The 18,747-nt window shown below is 46.2% G+C and overlaps 1 protein-coding gene across 3 annotated transcripts in view; it reads left to right on the top strand.

The window, feature by feature from the left end:
• The window catches only part of ARMH4 (armadillo like helical domain containing 4), a 74,050-nt gene extending 56,162 nt beyond the window's left edge, over positions 1-17,888 (top strand). For 2 of the 3 annotated variants that reach the window (XM_068148997.1, XM_068148996.1), the window contains exons 6-8: positions 6,604-6,635; positions 10,939-11,073; positions 12,858-17,888. In XM_068148997.1, the coding sequence (XP_068005098.1) occupies positions 6,604-6,635; positions 10,939-11,073; positions 12,858-12,926 (236 nt within the window). In that variant the 3' untranslated portion in view covers positions 12,927-17,888. The remainder of the gene's footprint in view (positions 1-6,603; positions 6,636-10,938; positions 11,074-12,857) is intronic. The other variant, XM_068148998.1, reaches the window with a different exon arrangement.
• The last annotated feature ends 859 nt before the right edge of the window (positions 17,889-18,747 follow it).

Here is an 18,747-nt window from a genome sequence, read left to right on the forward strand (position 1 = left end):
GGCATCCAACACCCTGCAGCTTCCAGAACAAAAGGTAGTCCAAGAGATGTGACTAATAAAAAAGAACTTGTTTGAAGATGGATGGTCCTTGAAACAGCAGTAAGAAGTTAGATTATGAGTGCAGGCCATGGGTGCAGGAAAGGCAAGCACAGGGTGTTGGATGAATGATCCTTATGTGGGTCCCTTCCAACTTGAGTTATTCTGCATTCTGTGATTCTAATAACAGTGCCTGGTGGCCCCACTTTTTTTCTGTGGTGGGGATGCATAGTAGCCATGGGAATTACTGTATAGTAAATGTTCTATATACTTCTTCCAAATCTTTGTGCTCAGTTAACATACCATCTCCTTTTAGGTGAGTTATTTGTAGCAAGACTTTGCGCAGCCATGAGCTGAGGGTGCTGTGAGGTCCTGAGCAAAGCATCAAGAGGTCAGATTCTTCCCTAGGAGGAAAATGTCAGACTGTAGTTTAGGCTCGCAGTGAATGTGCTCTGTAATTTCATTTTCTTTGGTCAGAAGTGACAAATGCTGCATTTTTCTCTGATGTAAATCACGTGAAGGTTTGCTTGTTAGATACCTTTCCAGCTGAACTTGGAAGCAGTTTCTGAACATGTTTCTCTTCAGTCCTCCATAGTACATTATATTTGATCACTCCCTTGGTAACAAGAAGCTCCACCATAAACCAGTTGAGCATCTTGGGTAAGCTGCTGAATCTGCTCTTGTGGGGATGCACAGCTGTGGGACACAGTGGAAAGGAGAGGGATGAGAACACAAGAGTCATTTTCCTCCAGGGTTAGTTTGGATTTACAGCCTTAAAGGGTTCAGTGGTGAAAGGAAATGTTGGGCCTTCCAGCGCTATATACTGCAGACCCTCAAGTGTTACCTATTGCCCCTCTCTTGAGCTTTCAGCATGCATCTGGCAAAACCTGTGCTTTTAGGGAGCTTTTGCTCATGGGGCATTTTGACTGTCATTTTGGACCAGGTTTCTTCAAAGGAGGACCAGGCAGGTACCTCAGGCTACCGCTTCTTACCTCTGCAAATTAGCTCAACTTCTTTAGTTGATACTATGGCTTCTTAATAGCTGGCTGCATGTTTGGAAAGGGAAAGCTGGGTAAAAATGGCTAAAAATAACACAGCGCATCTGTAACTGTCTGATTTCATCCTGGGCTGCTCTGATTCCAGACAACCGTGCTCCTCCTCTGTGCTCTTGACCTGCTTAATCTTAAACTGTGTTATTTAAAATTTATTTGCAGAGAAGCAGATATTATATAAATCACTGGGGAAATGTCAGATTATGTATGTAATTTTCAGGAGTGCCCCACACTCCCCATGAAACCAAGGGATCAAAATTGAGCTGAGGCAGAGAGTTTGGACTAGTCACCATCACTGAAATGCCATGGAAGATGAGCCAGCACTGCAGGCACTCGTTAGTAATTTCATGCCCAGAGACTATTGTCGTTTGTTCAGGACATTCAGTGATCAGGGAAAGAAGAGAAAATGGAGTGATGAAAAATAGATGGAATAGAGTATTTGTTACTAATTAGTTGCTGGGCCTCAGTGGGAAGTCACCTGGTGTTCTCAGAGACTGTTGCATTTTTATAAGGAGGTGCCATCCACAGTGTTTCTTTTCTAAGACCAAGTTCAGAATATTAATTATAGATAATGATGCATAATTGGTGTCTGAAGTCCAGAATTAATTGATGGTAGCCATGTAGTGTAGATACAGATTCTATGGTGATAAAGTGCTTTCTCTCCCACCCAGCAGCCTGCAATGTCCACATTAGGGTAAACAGAGCAGTAAGCACTTGGTTTTAATGACACAGGGGCTTGTCATTTGCTCACAGGTATTAAAACTATTCTGTACATTATTAATGTTAAAAGTCTTTGCAATTGATGGTGATGCTTGTAACTGTCCAAATGGTAGGGGTTAAGAGAATGGGGCCAGACTCTTCTCAGAGTTTCCTAGCATCAGGACAAGGGGCAACAGGCACAAACTGGAACACAGGAAGTTTTGCCTAAACATCTTCCCACCATTAGTCCTGACCTGTGTGGACTAAGCCATAGTAAATTCAGTTTATGAAGGTGGCATCATGAATTATGATGGTGATAGGTGACCATGATGGTACTGGGGAGGGAATTTTTACAAGGGCTTGTTATGATAGGACAAGAGGGAATGGATTGAAGCTTGAGGAAAGTAGATTTAGACTGGGTATTAGAGGGACATTCTTTACAGTAAGGGCAGTGAGATACTGGAACAAGTTGCCCAGGGAAGTTGTGGATGCACCCTCCCTGGAGGTGTTCCAGGCCAGATTGGACAAGGCCTTGAGCAACCTTGTCCCATGGCAGAGAGGCTTCAACCAGATGATCTTCAAGGTCCCTTCCAACCCAAATCATTCTATTACAACATAAGGGAAAAATTCTTGAGTGTGACAGAGCACTGGAACAGACTGCTCAGAAGGGTTGTGGAGTCTCCTTCAAAACTCTGGACACAATCTTGTGCATCCTGCTCTAGGTGACCCTGCTATAACACAGGGTTGGACTAGATGATTTCTAGTGGTCCCTTACAACTCCTACCATTATGTGACTCTGAATTTTTGTAATCCAGTGCTCCTTGACCAGCTGCAGAGCTAGGGCGTCCAGGATTGCATTTTTGGCTGCTCCATACTCTCCAGGAGAGCTGCATCTGCTGCTCCACACACCAATGAAGTACTTCCAGGACATTGAAGAGCCAGCCAGGTTCTTGACCTCCAAATTTGGGACCTTTATTTTCCTCTAGCACAGGTCAGTGGCTGTTACCCAGCCAGCCAGCTTGTGGTTGTTAGAGCATCTCTCAGAGAGGTGCCAGTCTAGGAGAAATCCCACTGTGTCGTTTTTCCTGTGGCTTGGGTTGATTCATGAAGATGTCTGACATGTCTTTATATGGCTGAAAACAAGGTTGGTTTTAATAATAAGCAATTTATAAATAGCAAATAAAGATTTGTACTATAGGGTCCCAACAGACATGTTGTTGTCTTGTGGAGCAGAAGGGAGTGAAGCCAGAATTTGTGTGTTGAAAATAGGTGGTAGAATATTATTCGATCAGCCTCACTTGTCAGAAACGCTCTGGAGTTAATTGCTGCTTTAGAGGCATTGCTGTTCAGCCACAAGAAAGTGGGTCAACTATTGATAAGATCTCTGATCCCATATAATTATTGTGAAAGATGTGGAAAATAGGCTTTGTGCTTGGCCTGAGTTAAGGCCAAGAGAGCATCAAGCACTGTGTGTACACATGTAGCTATCTGGATGTGCACAGAGGACATCAGTCCAAGACTTGAAAGTGTGCAATGTAGTTCTGAAGCTGTGGCTGGTGCTGTGTCACCACTCCTTGGAAGCTTGGAGTAAAACACAATAGCATCTCTAACCATGACAGTCAGAAGTCAACTTTTTGGTAAGAATGATGGAAGGGCTTAGGTTGGAAGGGACCTTAGAGATCTTCTACTCCAACCTCCCTGCCATGGGCAGAGATACCTCTCAATTAGACTTAGTTGCTCACAGTTCCATACGGCCTGGCCTTGAACATTGCCAGGGAGGGGGCATCTCAGGTAGTGGGGGCATCTCAGGGAGGGGGATCTCAGGTAGTGACAGGACTAGGGGGAACGGAATGAAGCTGGAGGTGGGGAGATTCAGGCTAGATGTGAGGAGGAGGTTCTTCACCATGAGAGTGGTGAAACCCTGGAATGTGTTGTCCAGGGAGGTGGTCGAGGCCTCGTCCCTGGAGGTGTTTAAGAGCAGGCTGGATGAGGCTTTGTCCAGCCTGATCTAGTGTGGGGTGTCCCTGCCCATGGCAGGGGGGTTGGAACTAGATGATCCGTGTGGTCCCTTCCAACCCTGAATGAGACTATGAAACTATGAAACAACCTCCCTGGGCAACCTGTTCCAGAGTCTCACCACTCTCATACTGAAGAACTTCTTCCTAAGACCTAGTCTAAATGTACTCTCCCTCAGCTTCAAACCATTCCTCCTTGTCCTGTCCCTAGACAAGGCAAGGGGGAAAAGTCCCTCTCCAACCTTCCTGTAGGTTCCCTTCAAGAATTTGGGATGAATTGCTTTGTTTTGCAATATTTGGGTTTTAAGGAGAATTTTCTCAGTGTCTGCTCTCTCCCATGCCTGTCAGCAAGACAACAGCATAGAAGCTCTCATTGAAAGTCTAATTAGCGTAACATCTAGAAATCAAGCTGAGAGATCTAGCCCAGGGAAGCTGTTTATTTCCTTCCTCTCTGGTATTCCACTGGGAAGGACACTCAAAACACAAAATCTTGGACTAGCAGAAGATGATGTTCACAAAATCATAGAATAGCAGAGAATCACAGAATGGTGGGTGTTGAAGGAACCTCTGGAAATCATCTAGTCCAACCCTCAGCTAAAGCAGGTTCACCTAGAGCAGGTGGCACAAGATCACATCCAGGTGGGTTTTGAAAGTCTTTAGAGAAGAAAACTCCACAATTTCTCTGGACAGCCTGTTCCAGTTCTCTGTCACACTTAAAGAAGTTCTTCCTTATTTTCACCTGTCACCTTATATTCCCCTATGACCATCACAATTTATGATGTCACCTTCATAAATTAAGTGTACTGTGACTTAGTCCATGCAGGTCAGGACTAATGGTGTGAAGAGCTTATTATAGTAGCCCCCTTGTCCTCTTCTTGTGCTATGGGTGTCTGTCTGCTGGATAGCTAAGTGTTTTTTCTTAGCTGCCTGTCAGAGGTAAGTGAATTTGTGTGTGCGCACCTCTGTCTGTTTCACACTTTCTCACAACTAGGTGGCTCGGGATCCTTCCTAGCTGCTGTACTTCTCTCTATTGTGTCTGAGAGATAAAATTGCCATTTCTGCTGCTGCACTCTCCTTGCTCACAAGCTCTCATTCCAGAAGGATGGTTGCCCTGAGTGGTATATGTGTATGGGCAGACTCTAATATTGTTAACTGTATCCTGCACTGCATCCTATGAAGTGTGACCAGAAGGATGAGGGAGATTATCCTTCCCCTCTGCTCTGCTCTTGTGAGACCCCACCTGGAGCACTGCATCCAGTTCTGCTGCCCCTAGCATAAGAAAGACATCAAACTGCTGGAGTGGGTCTGGAGGAGGGCTACAAAGATGATGAGAGGGCTGGAGCACCTCCCCTGTGGGGACAGCCTGTGAAAACTGGGGCTGTTGAACCTGGAGAAGGCTTATAGCAACATTCCAGTACCTTAAAGGGGCCTACAAGAAAGCCAGGAAGGCACTTTTTACAAGGGATTGTAGTGGTAGGGATCAGAGGGGATGGATAGAGGCTTGAGGAGGGCAGATTTAGACTGGACATTAGGAAGAAATTCTTTACGGTGAGGGTAGTGAGATACTGGAACAGGTTGCCCATGAGGGTCATGGATGCCCCCTCCCTGGAGGTGTTCAAGGCCAGGTTGGATGAGCCCTTGAACAACCTGGTCTAGTGGAAGATGCCCCTGCCCATGGCAGAGGGGTTGAAACTAGATGATCTTCAAGTTCCCTTCTAATTGAAACCATTTTATGAATCTGTGACTCTATGAACATGAGCTTTGAAGTGAGTTTCTCTAAGAAAGCAGGCTTGGAAATAAGGTCTTGCTCCATAAATGCTGTGTAACATTTGGGATTGGATGCATCCTGGGAGAAATCTCATTCAGAAGAACATTGGTGCATCCAATTGTACCTGTTCCCTTTGCGTGTAGCGTTGTCCTCCTGGTAAAATGGGAATTGTTCAAGGCTTAAAACACAGTTGTCACAACCTGAAAAACCTCCAACATTTATCTGTTTCTTTGCCTCTGACCTCTGAGCAGGATTTTCAGTATTTGGGTGCCTCTGAAGAGATGAGCATTCTGTCTCTGGTGCAGTGCAGACAAATCCAGTCACCTGTGGAGTGGATGAGTTGTGAGCCCACTGCTAAGCACTTGCAGTTCTTTGAGATGAGCTCAGTACTTCATCCCAAATCCTGTTAGAGGATTTTAATTCTCAGCTATCATATTTCATGGGACTTATATTAACTGTTAGGAAATTAAGACCTCTCTGAGAGCAGTATAAATTTACTTGGTGTAGTAATTTAGCACCTACAATGCTATCCCATTTCTCTGGTGACTTCCCAGAGCAGGCAATGGCTGCTTCCAGAAAAGCAAGGGAATAAAAGACGGGGAATAACACTTTTGTAGGCATTGTTCCAGGCTAGGCCAAATAAAGGGAAGAATGCTCCTGTGGAGGAGGCCAGTGGAAGGGGATAGCCAAGCTGTTTTGTTTTTCTCCTTCTCAGAGGTCCCAGTGTGTGTATGAGAAGTTCTTCTTAAAAGCCCACAACCTGAAATGCTGGTTTTCATCATCTTTTTCAAATCACACTGAAGATTTGTATTGCACAGACGAAAGCAGGGTCTTGCCTACCAGCTCACTTGAAGAGTTTCTCAAGTTGATTTGCTGCAATTGCTCTTTTTCATGAATGAGAAGAGAGGAAATCTGATGAAAAGTGTTATCAGCTTGTCAAGTTAATTAGTATCTATTTTAATACTATCATTTTGTTACTAATTAATATAACATAAGTAACATGATTACAGGTTTTTTATGTCTTGTTTTTCAGTGAGAAGCTGGATGGAGAAGCTGAAAGATAAGGTAGGAGGCTCAGTGTTTCAATTACTTTAAATGCAAAAACGTTTTTACTTGCAGGAATAAATAAGCTCTTGAAAGTGTAGTTCTTTATCTCTACAAAGACAGCTGAGAAGGGGCTTAACATTTTCTCTGGGAGGCAAAAGAACCCAATGGCTGCTGTTTTGTGTAGTGGTGTAAATCCACAATTCATCCCTGGTGGGTGGTAACTGAGAGCAGAAGGAGGGACAGGGATATTTGATAGACTTCTCTGCGCTAAGGCACTGTCTTTTCAGACTACCCAGGTTACATTTCTGTTGCCCTTTAACTTGCCTCCACCCTTTTTCTCTAAGTCCAAAGCTTGGTTTTCAAACCAAATCAAGAGGATCTGGTGATCCTCTCTGGTGAGAGGCTGTATGCCATGCCACCACCTCTGAACAAGACCTTTCCTGCCTGCACATGCAAGGAGGGATGAAAATTTCTGGAAGGAAGAAGAGCAAACATAAGATTGGAAAGATAACAGACCCTGATCTTTTCTGCCTGGTGTTACAGGGTGGTGGTGCATGGAATCAAGATCTGTGCCTAGAGAATATATTAACATTTTGAAAGGACTGTGAAGCCTTCCAAATGTTTTGTTGATGATGGCAAAGTCATGAAGCTAGAAATGAGGTGACAGTGTCTTAAACCAAGAACTTTTTTTGACTCAACAGGGCTTGAAAATTCTTGAACAGGATCAGAGTTAACAGATTAAACAACAAAAAAAAAAGAGACACCACAAGGAATAAGGACTCAGTAGGAAACTCCAGCCCCTGAAGATACCTCTCTAAGCTTAAGCAGATTGTCACCCAGTGAGTCCAGCTTTTTCACATGATCCACATCAAATTTCACCAGCAGCTTACTATCAAGTCTGAACAGAGTTGAGGTCTGGGTATTTGTTTTACAGGACTAGAGAGTGGAGGGCTTTGAGGTGGGCTTTTGCCCAGCCCTTGTTGAGTCACTTTTCTGCCTGTGATAGGAAGGAGGCATGTCTAGTGCGATCTATGCTCATAGCAGAGCACCTTGGCTGGGGATTCAGCCAGAGCGAATGATGAAGGGACAGAGAATGGTTTTCCCAACAAAGGTAAAAAAGCAGACACCAAGACTGGTTGAGTGCCTAGAGTGAATGTAGCATGCATGGGTCACCTGAGTTTTCCAGACCTACCCCAGCCATCACAACACAAGTTGGTGACATCAGCTGTCTTCTCACTGAAGTTGTAGCTTTCACTTTCCTCTTGGCACCTTGTTGGCTACCTCTGTCCTTCTCCACTGCAGAGGAGGCGTGTGTGTTCCAGTCTCCATGAAAGTTGCCCTAGAGAGTTTGAACCTGTTGCAGGTAGATGTTGGACTGCATGGCAGTGCCCAGCACAAGCAGTGGTATAGCTGAGGACCTGCTAGTGTCTGCTTAAAAGAGAGACTCAGCCCCTGAGCTGCTCCTCCTCTGGAGAATGGCAGATGTGTGGAGGCAGATCTTTCACCTCACTCACATTTTCCCTTAGAAAAGCCCAACAAAAAAAACCATTCACCTACTCCCAACCAATTTCTGGTGTAGCAAATCACTTGCAAATAAACCTCCTCACCCCATTTCCTCCTCTTGTCAAGTTTATCAACACCAATCATGTGCTCCTCTCATTTGCTGTTGGCAGAGCCCTGTGCTTTCAATTCTAAAATCCCTCTAGAAGAGCATCCTGGCACATGATGGCCCCATCTCTGAGAGATGTGTCCTCCTGTGTTAGGACTGCCCTGCTGGGAGACAGAAGGTGTGGGAAGTGTGGGACAGGGAGCACAGGTCAGTGACAGGTTTGTCTGATCTGCAAACACTGAGCAAATGTTGCATTTTATGTGCTGAGTAATGGAGATTAGGTTCCTCTGAAGTCCTGTGTTGCTGTTATCTAAAAGTCCAGTGGAGCCAGGAAGGTCATGATCATGGATTTGGTGTCTTAAAAGCATCCCTAGGATCTGTGAAGAAGCTGCATCTTCCCCTTGTGCAGGGGGTAAAAACATGGCTTTGGAGCTGCCTGTGAAACATTATTTTTTTTATGAAGTAAATGCAGAAGTCCTCATGAGCTGGGCTGTGTGACAGAAGGGCTAGGAGAACAATTCTAGGTCTGCTTCACATCATAGACTTTTGGGGTAAAAATCATTGGTCTAGTTATTGGGGGAAGCCTGTAAAGGGCATGGACTGACTGGGTGTGTGATAAAGGCTTACAGACAGGCCAGGGAGTTCATCATGTTAAAATTAGTGATTTCTGATATGGAAACTCAGCTGGGCAGCAGCTAAAAAGCTATTTCCAGTCCCACATTACCGCCTGTGCCAGCAGCAAAGTTCCAGAAATAGGAAAACCCACACTGCAGTAATTAGGTCACCTAATTAAGGTACCTTAATTGCCTCACAGAGATACAATCTCTTAGCTGTGTTCTCACTAATCTCCTTTTTTGGGAACTGGGGTGCAGACACACAGCCCCCCTCCGAGTGCCCATGCTGAGCACGGCTGGGCTTTCTGGGAAGGTGTTCAGGGAACTTGCACAATGCAGCTGCAGATCCCTCAGGCCTTGGGATCCAAGCACAAAGTTGTTGCTATTTAAAGCACTGAGCAGGATCTGGAGGGGTTTGGGAGAGCAAACCAGCCCTTGCTAGCGTTGTATCTGCCTTAGATAAAAGCAGTTGCTTTAATTCTCCAGCTAAGTGTATGAAGCCAGGGCAGCACATGCTGAGCAGGTTCCCCACACCACCTGCACACTCAATGGGATTATGAAAGAAAAACAGTTATGGTGTAAGCATCTTTTTAAGCTGTGTTGCAGGTCATGAATGCAGATAAAGATGAGTGGTTGTAAATAATGGACTGAGGCTTGCTAAGACCTGTCTGGCAGCCCTTGGAATTGTGCATAAGTTCCTTGGCAGGTGTAAAACATGTTTTAGAGGATACAGATGTCAAAGGATAAAGCTGTAGGACCCTGTAGGAAGGAAAAAGCAAAGGCAACACTGATGGTGGGGGAACCAGGCCATACCTGCCTTTCTTAGTCCACTGAGCCCCCCAGCTTGAGTTAGGTGAAGATGCTGAAGAGGATGCTGAAGCAATCTGGCACTTCAAAACTTAGTTTGTTTGAATTACAAACAATAAAATATCAAATAGCAAGCACTTGGGAATATTTTCTAAAGGATTTTGAATGTTTAGATGTGTAATTTAAAATGTCATGCTATCTAGATCTTCTTTAACGGGCAGTGCAAACGTACAGAGATCACAGCAGTTGAATTTAAAGCTGATTTACATTTGCTGTGCTTCTCTTAAAGCCAGATGAAGGGCTGTGTGACCTCCCTCTACATCATTGCCCTGCTCATCCATATGACCCCTTCCATGCTAAGTAAAAGTGATTCAGATATTTTCAGTACAAAGTCAAAGAGGCTCAGGCTGGGCTGGCCAGGGAGATGGCAAACTGCTTCTTCCTGCAGTTGAGCATGATCTGGCTTTGCACTTAGCTCCTTCAGAGACCTAGCTGTGGGTGTTGGGAGCAACATCTGCTGTCCCTGTGCTGAGATAGGTCCCAGAATGCTTGTTTCCCCAAGCCAGTGTGTCTCTGGGAAGTATGGGAGCTGTGTAGTACTCTTTACAGGAGGTGTATTTAGCAGTTTGGCCATGGTAAGACACACTCCAGCCATCAGAGCTGGCAAGGAGAATGTCGGTCCTTGTTTGCTGCTAGTCCAAATTCCTGCTGAAAAGGCTATCAGTAGCTCTGGGCTGTCTGAATTGAGCTCCCTTGAACATGGCCAGACATACACTTGTGCCTTGATTTGTGCAGGTGTTACCTGGGGAGGTCAGAAAAGCACTCAGCCTGCTCTACACAGCATGCATCTGTGAAGCATGAAGCTTTGGATGGTCACAGGTCATTGTTGTGGTTTGGGATTGCTTGCTTGGTGGTTGAGGTTTTCCTTCGCACGTGCACCTGTATTAACAGACACTTCACCCAGCGCTTGCAGCTCTGCACCAGAATTGTTCCCTCTCCTAAAGGTGAGCAAATACTGCAGTGCCTCAGCTGTCACAAGGAGGTCTGTTAGCAAAAGCTGATGGTGAGTGAGCTGTGGTAGTTACCAGCAGGGTCCCAGAGTGGGGCTGGCTGGGGGCTTGTGGAGCAGTCCTGGAATAGAGCTCATGCTATGCAGACAGGTGATAAAGACCCAAAAATGTGAATTGTGATGAAGGCAGTGTAGGGACATGTCACAGTCCTACAGTGGTGAAAAATTATTCTGAAAGGATGGTCTTGTGAGTGCTGCTCTATTTCTCTCTTTTCCCCCTAGGCAGGATACATGTCTGGGATGCTGGTTCCTGTAGGAGTCGGAATAGCGGGAGCCCTCTTTATCCTAGGAGCACTCTACAGCATCAAGATCATGAATCGCAGAAGGAGAAATGGCTCTAAGAGACACAAAAGAAAGGTATGGCAACAGCAAAGGAAAAACCCAATCACACTCACTCTCCTGTTGACCAATTCAAGAGAGACAGGGACCTACTGGAGAGTCCAGGCTGTGGATGTAGTCTATCTGGACTTCAGGAAGGCCATTGATACCATCTCCCACAGCAAACTCCTGGCCAAGCTGGCGTTTTATGGCTTGGACAGCAGCACTCTGTGCTGGATTAGAAACTGCCTGAATGGCTGAGCCCAGGGAGTGGTTGTGAATGGTAACACATCCAGGTGGCAGCCAATCACTAGTGGTGTCCCCCAGGGATCAGTGCTGGGTCCCATCCTGTTCAATATCTTTATTGATGATCTCAATGAGGGCATTGAGTCCATCATCAGTAAGTTTGCAGGTGACCCCAAGTTGGGGGCAGATGTTGATCTGTTAGAGGGCAGAAGAGCTCTGCAGAGGGACCTTGACAGGCTGGACAGATGGGCAGAGTCCAACAGCATGAGATTTAACACATCCGAGTGTTGGGTGGCTGGAGGGCAGCCAGGCAGAAAGGCACCTGGGGGTACTGGTTGACAGTAGGCTGACATGAGCCAGCAGCTTGGCCAAGAAGGCCAATGACATCCTGGCCTGTATCAGGAAGAGTGTGGCCAGCAGGATCAGGGAAGTCATTCTGCCCCTGTACTCAGCACTGATTTGGCCACACCTTGAGCACTGTGTCCAGTTATGGGGCCCTCAGTTTAGGAAAGATCTTGAGTTGCTTGAACATGTCCAGAGAAAGGGCAACAAAGCTGGTGAGGGGTCTGAAGCACAAGACCTTTGAGGAGAGGCTGAGGGGGCTGGAGTTGTCTAGCCTGGAAAAGAGGAGGCTCAGGGGCGACCTTGTTGCAGTTTACAGCTGTAGTTTACTGCAGTAGCAGTTTACAGCTACCTGAAGGGAAGTTGTAGCCAGGTGGGGGTTGGTGTCGTCTCCTGGGTGGCCAACACCAGAACAAGAGAACACAGACTCAAGCTGTGCCAGGGGAGGTTTAGGCTGGATGTTAGAAAGAACTTCACAGAAAGAGTGAATGGCCATTGGAACGGGCTGCCCAGGGAGCTGGTGGAGTAACCATCACTGGAGGTGTTTAGGAAGAGACTGGATGGGGTGCTTGGTGCCATGGTTTAACTGATTAGATGATGTTGGATGATATGTTGGACTCAATGATCTCAAAGGTCTTTTCCAACCTGGTTAATTCTATTCTAGGACTTGAACGTCTCTTCTATGAAGAAAGACTGAGAAAACTGGGGCTGTTTGGTCTGGAGAAGACAAAGCTCAGGGGGAATCTTGTTAATGTCTATAAATATCAGAGGGGTGGGTGTCAAGATGAAGGTGACAGTTTCTTTTCAGTGGTGCCCAGTAATAGGAGAAGGAACAATGGATATAAGCTGGAACATAGGAAGTTCCACCTCAATGTAAGGAGAATCTTCTGTACTATGAGGGCAACAGAGCACTGGAACAGGCTACCCAGAGAGGTTGTGGAGTCTCCTTCTCTGGAGACTTTGAAAACCCACCTGGATATGTTCCTGTATGGCCTGTCCTAGGTGATCCTGCTTTGGGGGGTTGGACTTGATGATCTCTGGAGGTCCCTTCCAAGCTGCTGACATTCTATTGATTCTATGATTTTGGCTGTAGAGTGAGTGCAGCCTGGTTCTGATTGTGGTTTGTCTGGATTGAGGTGACTGGGACCTCCTCTCAGAGCATGGGAAGGAATCTAAATGCTCTTAGTTCCTTTTTTTGCATGTGGAGCTCTTTAATGTTTCTTTTCTTCTCCTAGCAGAGGGAATTTAACAGCATGCAAGACCGAGTCATGCTCTTGGCTGACAGCTCTGAAGATGAATTTTGAGTCAAACTGCAGTGCCCTTGTGACAGCCTGTGACTTTTAAAAGAAGGGAGGGGGAGAGAAAAGAACAAGAAACTTTCTGCTGCATTGCTGCTCTCCACCACCTCAAGCCACCGAGCAGTGGTCGGTACCAGCCCGGCCAAACGGCATGCTCTGCTCTACGTGTCCTGCGCAGTGATGTTTGTTTTGATGCCCTAGTGAGATTTCACATTCCCACCCAGCACCTCATTCAGATCCACAGCTGGAGCTTATCCATACAGACAATTCATTTCCCGGTACCCTGGTGTACTGTTTTGGTCCTGGCTGGCAGTAATCTAATCATAACAATAGCTCTCACCTAGCCTGGGAATGGAAATCTTTACTGTGAATGACTTTTGTCCAATTCATTTTAAATGTTACATTACCTGAGCTAGAGTTCATTAGTGCTGAGATTAGCTGCTCTGCTTAATTAATGAGTTAGACACTTGGACTGTATCCCTTGCCACCTGAGAAGTGCCCATGTACAGTGTTGCTGATAACAATTTGAAGCACATTTCTGTACTTGGTTCCCTAACTCTCACCCCTTCTTCTATTGGCTCTCCTCCACGCTTCTTGGAGACACACAGGAATGGCCTCAACACTTGATTCACAGCAAAAATCCTGCTACATTTTCAACCAGCACTATCTGTTAGAGCACAATAAATGGCAGCACTCACCTGCTGATGGGTAGTCTTGCATGGATCTCTAAGCTTTAGTTTGGTGTGTAAGTAGGTAAGAGAAGAGGCAGGTTGGGCATTTCTTTCAGCTTCTGCTGTCCATTTGAATGACACTAGTTATTGGCTCATCTCTCGTAAGGCTGCATTCAGATTTGAGCTCCTCACTACAAAAAAGACATCAAGGTGCTAGAGTGTGTCCAAAGAAGGGCAATGAAGCTGGTGAAGGGCCTAGGGAACGAGTCCTGTGAGGAGCAGCTGAGGGAGCCAGAGTTATTTAGTCTGGAGAAGAGAAGGCTCAGGGGAGACCTTCTCACTCTCTATAACCACCTGAAATGAGGTTGTAGCAAGGTGGGGGTTGGTCTCTTCTCGCAAGGAACAAGTGATAGAACAAGAGGATATGGCCTCAAGATGTGCTGGAAGAGGTTTAGGTTGGACATTAGGAAAAACTGCCTTGTGGAAAGAGTTGTCAAGCCTCAGAACCGGCTGCCCAGGGAATTAATGGAGTCAGCATCCCTGGAGGTATTTAAAAGAAGCATAGATGTGGTGCTGAGGAGCATGGTTTAGTGTGAAGTTGGCAGTGCTGGGTTAATGGTTGGATTTGGTGATCATGTAGGTCTTTTCCAACCTAAACAATTCTACGATTCCCACAAAGATGAAAGCAGAACCTTTGCCCCCCTTACCCACTGGACATTGCATTTTCACTGAAGGCTGCATGAACAGCAGCACCTTTGGGGGATTTGGATGTGTCTTGTCTCCAGACTACCAAATACAGAAAGGCACTAAGGGTTGTGGAATGGGTGACTGTCGGTGTAGAGGGATTTGTGGCTCATAGTGGAAAAGCAGCAACAGTCACAGCTGTGGAGATGTCTGCTGAGGGAAAGTGTGGTGGTCCCCTGGGGAACTCATGACTATGTGGGAAAATGTGAAGCTCTAGGACTGTTAGTTGCAGAGGGTTGTTGAGACGAAAACCAAGGGTGTCATGAGGTGAGGACAAGGTGCAGTGCTGCTTGGGTTGCAAGCACCAGGTTGCATAGGAGCACAGCCAGTGTCTGAAATGTTATAGAACTGACATGGGGAAATTGATGTTGCTTGGCACAAAAATGCTGTCAAAATAGCTAGAAAAAGGGCTGTGTTACTTTATCTCTGCTTCTGGTTATGACATTAGGTCAATCTGACATGTATGCAAAACATGTTTTTGAGGTGGGAATCATCAAAACATGTTTTTGAGGTGAGAATCATCCTTCATACAGGGAACAGCAGCTGTTGCCAGAGAAGACCTGATTAGACAAATATGGCCAGACTGCACAACTACTGAGGTTAAATCCCACTGAGGCTTCAAAGAAATGGAAGGGAGCAAAGTTTGAGGAGAGGCAGATGAAGGATTTAATTCTTTGTGAAGGGTAGATGTCAGTGATGGTAAGCACGTGAGTGTGTTTGCAAGGTAGAGAGAACATTCAGAAGACCCTCCTGAAGCTGAGTTCTTCCTTGAGATGGTCAGGGCCTCCTCTGAACACTAAGTTATCAGATGTGTCATTCAACTCTAAGCAGTGCTCTTCAGAGCCTAGACACTTCGTTGTAGGTTTTACCCGCACATCTACTGAATCACCCGGAGAAGGACTGGCTGGGACAACCTGGTTTCAAAATGCTGTTACTATTGCTTGTCTTCCAGTTGAAGAGCTGGGTGGTCCCTTACACTTTCATCTTGCTGAGCAGGTTGGGGGAGACACAGTCAAACCTCATCCATCAATGTGTTGGGGAGTTTTCATACTCTCATCCCTCTCCGAGAGGCTTTACCAGCTGGGCTTTCAAGTGCTTAAATCTGTCTCTTTTCAGTCCTGAAACTCTGACCAGGAGAAGTTTGCCTTGCTAAAAACAACCCAGCATCCATCTGGCAGCCCACTGTTGAGTCCAGGTGCCCCTATGTGAAATTAATGTCTCTTTCTTCTGTTATACATGATTAATTAAAGATGAGTTTTCCTTCCATACTGATCTCTCTCTATTTCCTTCTCCTTTTTAAGTCTTTTGTAGCTTGGAGCTGCTTGGGAGGTGTTAACGGTCCAGCTGAGCTTTGCTGGCTGTCTTACAGTTTTGAGAATCAGAAACTGTTGTCCCTTAGGCTCTTTGATTATTTGTTCCTGGCAAGGCATGATGGGGATTGCAGGGTGGAATGACTTTTCCTTCATTTCAGTTTGCTGAAGATCGTCCTCAGAAAGAGCCATCTTATGGCTGTAGCATTAGTCAGGCTGGAAACAGGAGTATACAGGCAGCTGCAAGGTGTTCCTGAAATGCTTTACCCTGGTCTAGCCAGGGAGACGTGGCGAATAAGCAGTGACAAAGGCTGTTAGCCTGCCTGTGAGAGGGAGTCTGTCTTGGAGCAGAAAGGTTGGTAGCTAGGCTGGTTGAGTCCTTGACATGCAACCTAGAAGAGAGATCTGAAATACCACTGGAGGAGAGGAGCTGTGGTGGTAGTGCAGAACAGAGCAAATGGGCCAGGAGGACCCAAGCAGCAGCAGATGAGTAGGGTTTTGTGCACTAACAGTCTGTGAGGGGCAGGCTCTTCTTGCTTCCCTGTTATGGTCCTGAGCCTGGGCAGTGTGTGGTAACAGCGTAAGTTTTTAACTGAGAAAATATGGCAGCACAGGAGGAGCTTTATGGTTGGGTCATCTATTTGATGGATAGGGAAGGCTTGTGGGGAGGTGCTGTGGCTCTTTGTTGTGCTGGCAGAACCACAGTTTGGGAAACAGTGAGTTTCTACAGGGGAAATCAGTTTTGCTGTCTCTTCTCCATCCCCAGCACAAGGAACTTATGAAAGGCCACACTGCCAGTCAGAATGGTGATGGTGATGTTTTAGTGCATCATCTGGGTGTCCTGGTGTCCTCAAGAGCCAGGTTTCACCTGGCAAGGACATGGCATGGGTGGCTGGGATGCTGGAAATCAGTGGTGCTGCAAGTGAGGCTGACAAAGGATTGCAAATACTGCAGTGGTTATATGTCAGGTATGGTAGGACAAACAGCAAGTAGGAGACTTGTAGCCAAAAGGGACATCCAGCTGCATGTGTAGTTCAGTGTTGGCTCTCTGGTCTGTGCTGGAGCCAGACTTTCAGGCTAGAAAGGTTGCCCAGAAATTTTTGCTTGTGGTCCATCTTCACTGCTAGGCCTGCCTCTAGCTCTGAGCACCATCAACCAAGGTGCCTTTGTTGTGAGCTGCTTGTTGGCAGGAGACTACTGTTTGGCCAACTTTCTGAGCTGTTCAGCAGTGCAGAGAGATCCCAGCCAGTATTGATTTGAAGTGGTATTTATTGAACAGTTGGCACCTGCCCCAGAACCTGGAGGCTCCCTGTGTCTCCAGGTTATCTGTTCTTAGTGTGGAGGTAAGATGGAGAGTCAGTCCAGCCTTTGGTCCCAGTGAAGCTTGTGGGAGCCTTTGGACCTATAGGCCAAGTTTGCTGCGGTGCCGCTGACCTCAGTGTGATTTCCAGAGGCCTTTCAAGCACAAGCATCATTGAGGTTCTTACCTTCTCATCCAAGACCAGTAGTCTTGGGATTGGGCTCTTAAAAATGTTCTCTCTACAAACTCTGGAGTTTGATTAATTTGCTTGAAGTGATAATATCGCAGGCAGGGAGTGGAAGAAGTTTTCAGGCAGGAGCTGAAGCCTCCAGTCTCTTAATGCTCTGCTGATTTAATCTATACCTCTGCAGTGCTAAACAAGCAGATTCCTATGACAGAGACAGGATGAGAAAAACAGTTGAGAAGTGCCCTCTGCATCCTCCGTGCTAGGTGAACTGCAAGCCCCTTCAAGCAGAGGTGGGCCATCTAATGCGGCTGTGGCCCCATGCAAAGGCATGGCTATGATGGCCACTTTGCTGCAGCAATAATACTTTCTCAACTTGGCACAAGATAAGTTGCTTGCCTCTGATTTGGATTTTCCTGATAGCACAAGCTGGAATTTATTGTAGGCATCACACAAGGTCTTTGGCATCTACAGCCCCATTTCCAGTGGGAGGAGCCAGCCTGCCTGATGTGCAGCTCTTGCCCAGATGAATCTCCTGCACTATACAGCTGCTGATTTTTTTAAGATGTCTCCTTTGCCAGATGTCCACCCTAGGTGAGGTTTCTCTGGACTGCACTGCTTCCATAGAGTGCTGTTAGCAGTCCTAGTGCTTTCCTTGTGGTTTTCTATTTCAGACAAGAACAACTCCTCATACTGTAACTATGGAATGTAGCACTTTGTTAAATGAAAACATTGGGAAATAAAAAGCTGTCCATCATATCTGACTTGAAGTGCCTTGTCTTCTTGATCTGTGGTTCATGGCATTCACTGTCTCTGAGGTAAGGTCACGAATTAATGACTTGACAGCCTTAAGTGTTGCATTTCTGTCTCCATGCTGTGTGATTGGTGCAATGACACAGCCTGGGCTTGCCAGGGTGATAGAAACAGCAAGGAGCCTGGGACTTTTTGGGTGGGATTTACCTGGAGGTAGGTGTCAACTGTAGGCTGTGGTGAGTAACACCCCAAATTTCCTTGGCTGAGTTTCCAGTAGCTGGAATGAACCCACACCACTGACCTTTACATATAGCCAGGTGTTTCTTTGTGCATACCGTGATGTATGGGGGACTTTTTACAAGAGCATGTAGTGACAGGACAAGGGGTGATGGGTTTAAACTAAAAGAGGGAATATTCAGACTAGAGAGAAGGGAGACATTTTCTACATTGAGGGTGGTGAGACACTGGCCCAGGGTGCCATGAGAGGTGATAGAAGCCTCATCTTTAGAAACATTCAAGCTCAGGTTGCATTGGGCTCTGAGCACCCTGATCTAGTTGAAGATGTCCCTGCTGAGTGCAGGGGGGTTTGATGAAGTGTCCTTTAAAGCTCCCTTCCAACCCAAACCAGTCTGTGATTCTGTGATGCACTGGCTGGGGCCATGACCCTTTGCTGTATTGTCTGTAGATGGAAGTCCTGGTGCAGGGTTGTGAGCTGGTGGGGCACACAGCCTTGCCATGGCAGTGGCTGCCTGCCCCTCTCCAGGCTTCCTTAAGTTGTAAGTTCCAGCAAGAACTATTTATCCAAGTGTCTGTTTACTCTGATAAGAAATGTCTTGTTCAAAACAAGAAATTCCCAGGGAAAAGG

Source organism: Melanerpes formicivorus, unplaced genomic scaffold, assembly GCF_026170545.1.
Source record: "Melanerpes formicivorus ecotype bairdi unplaced genomic scaffold, bMelFor1.0.p_v2 SCAF_17, whole genome shotgun sequence".
Lineage (NCBI taxonomy): Eukaryota > Metazoa > Chordata > Aves > Piciformes > Picidae > Melanerpes > Melanerpes formicivorus.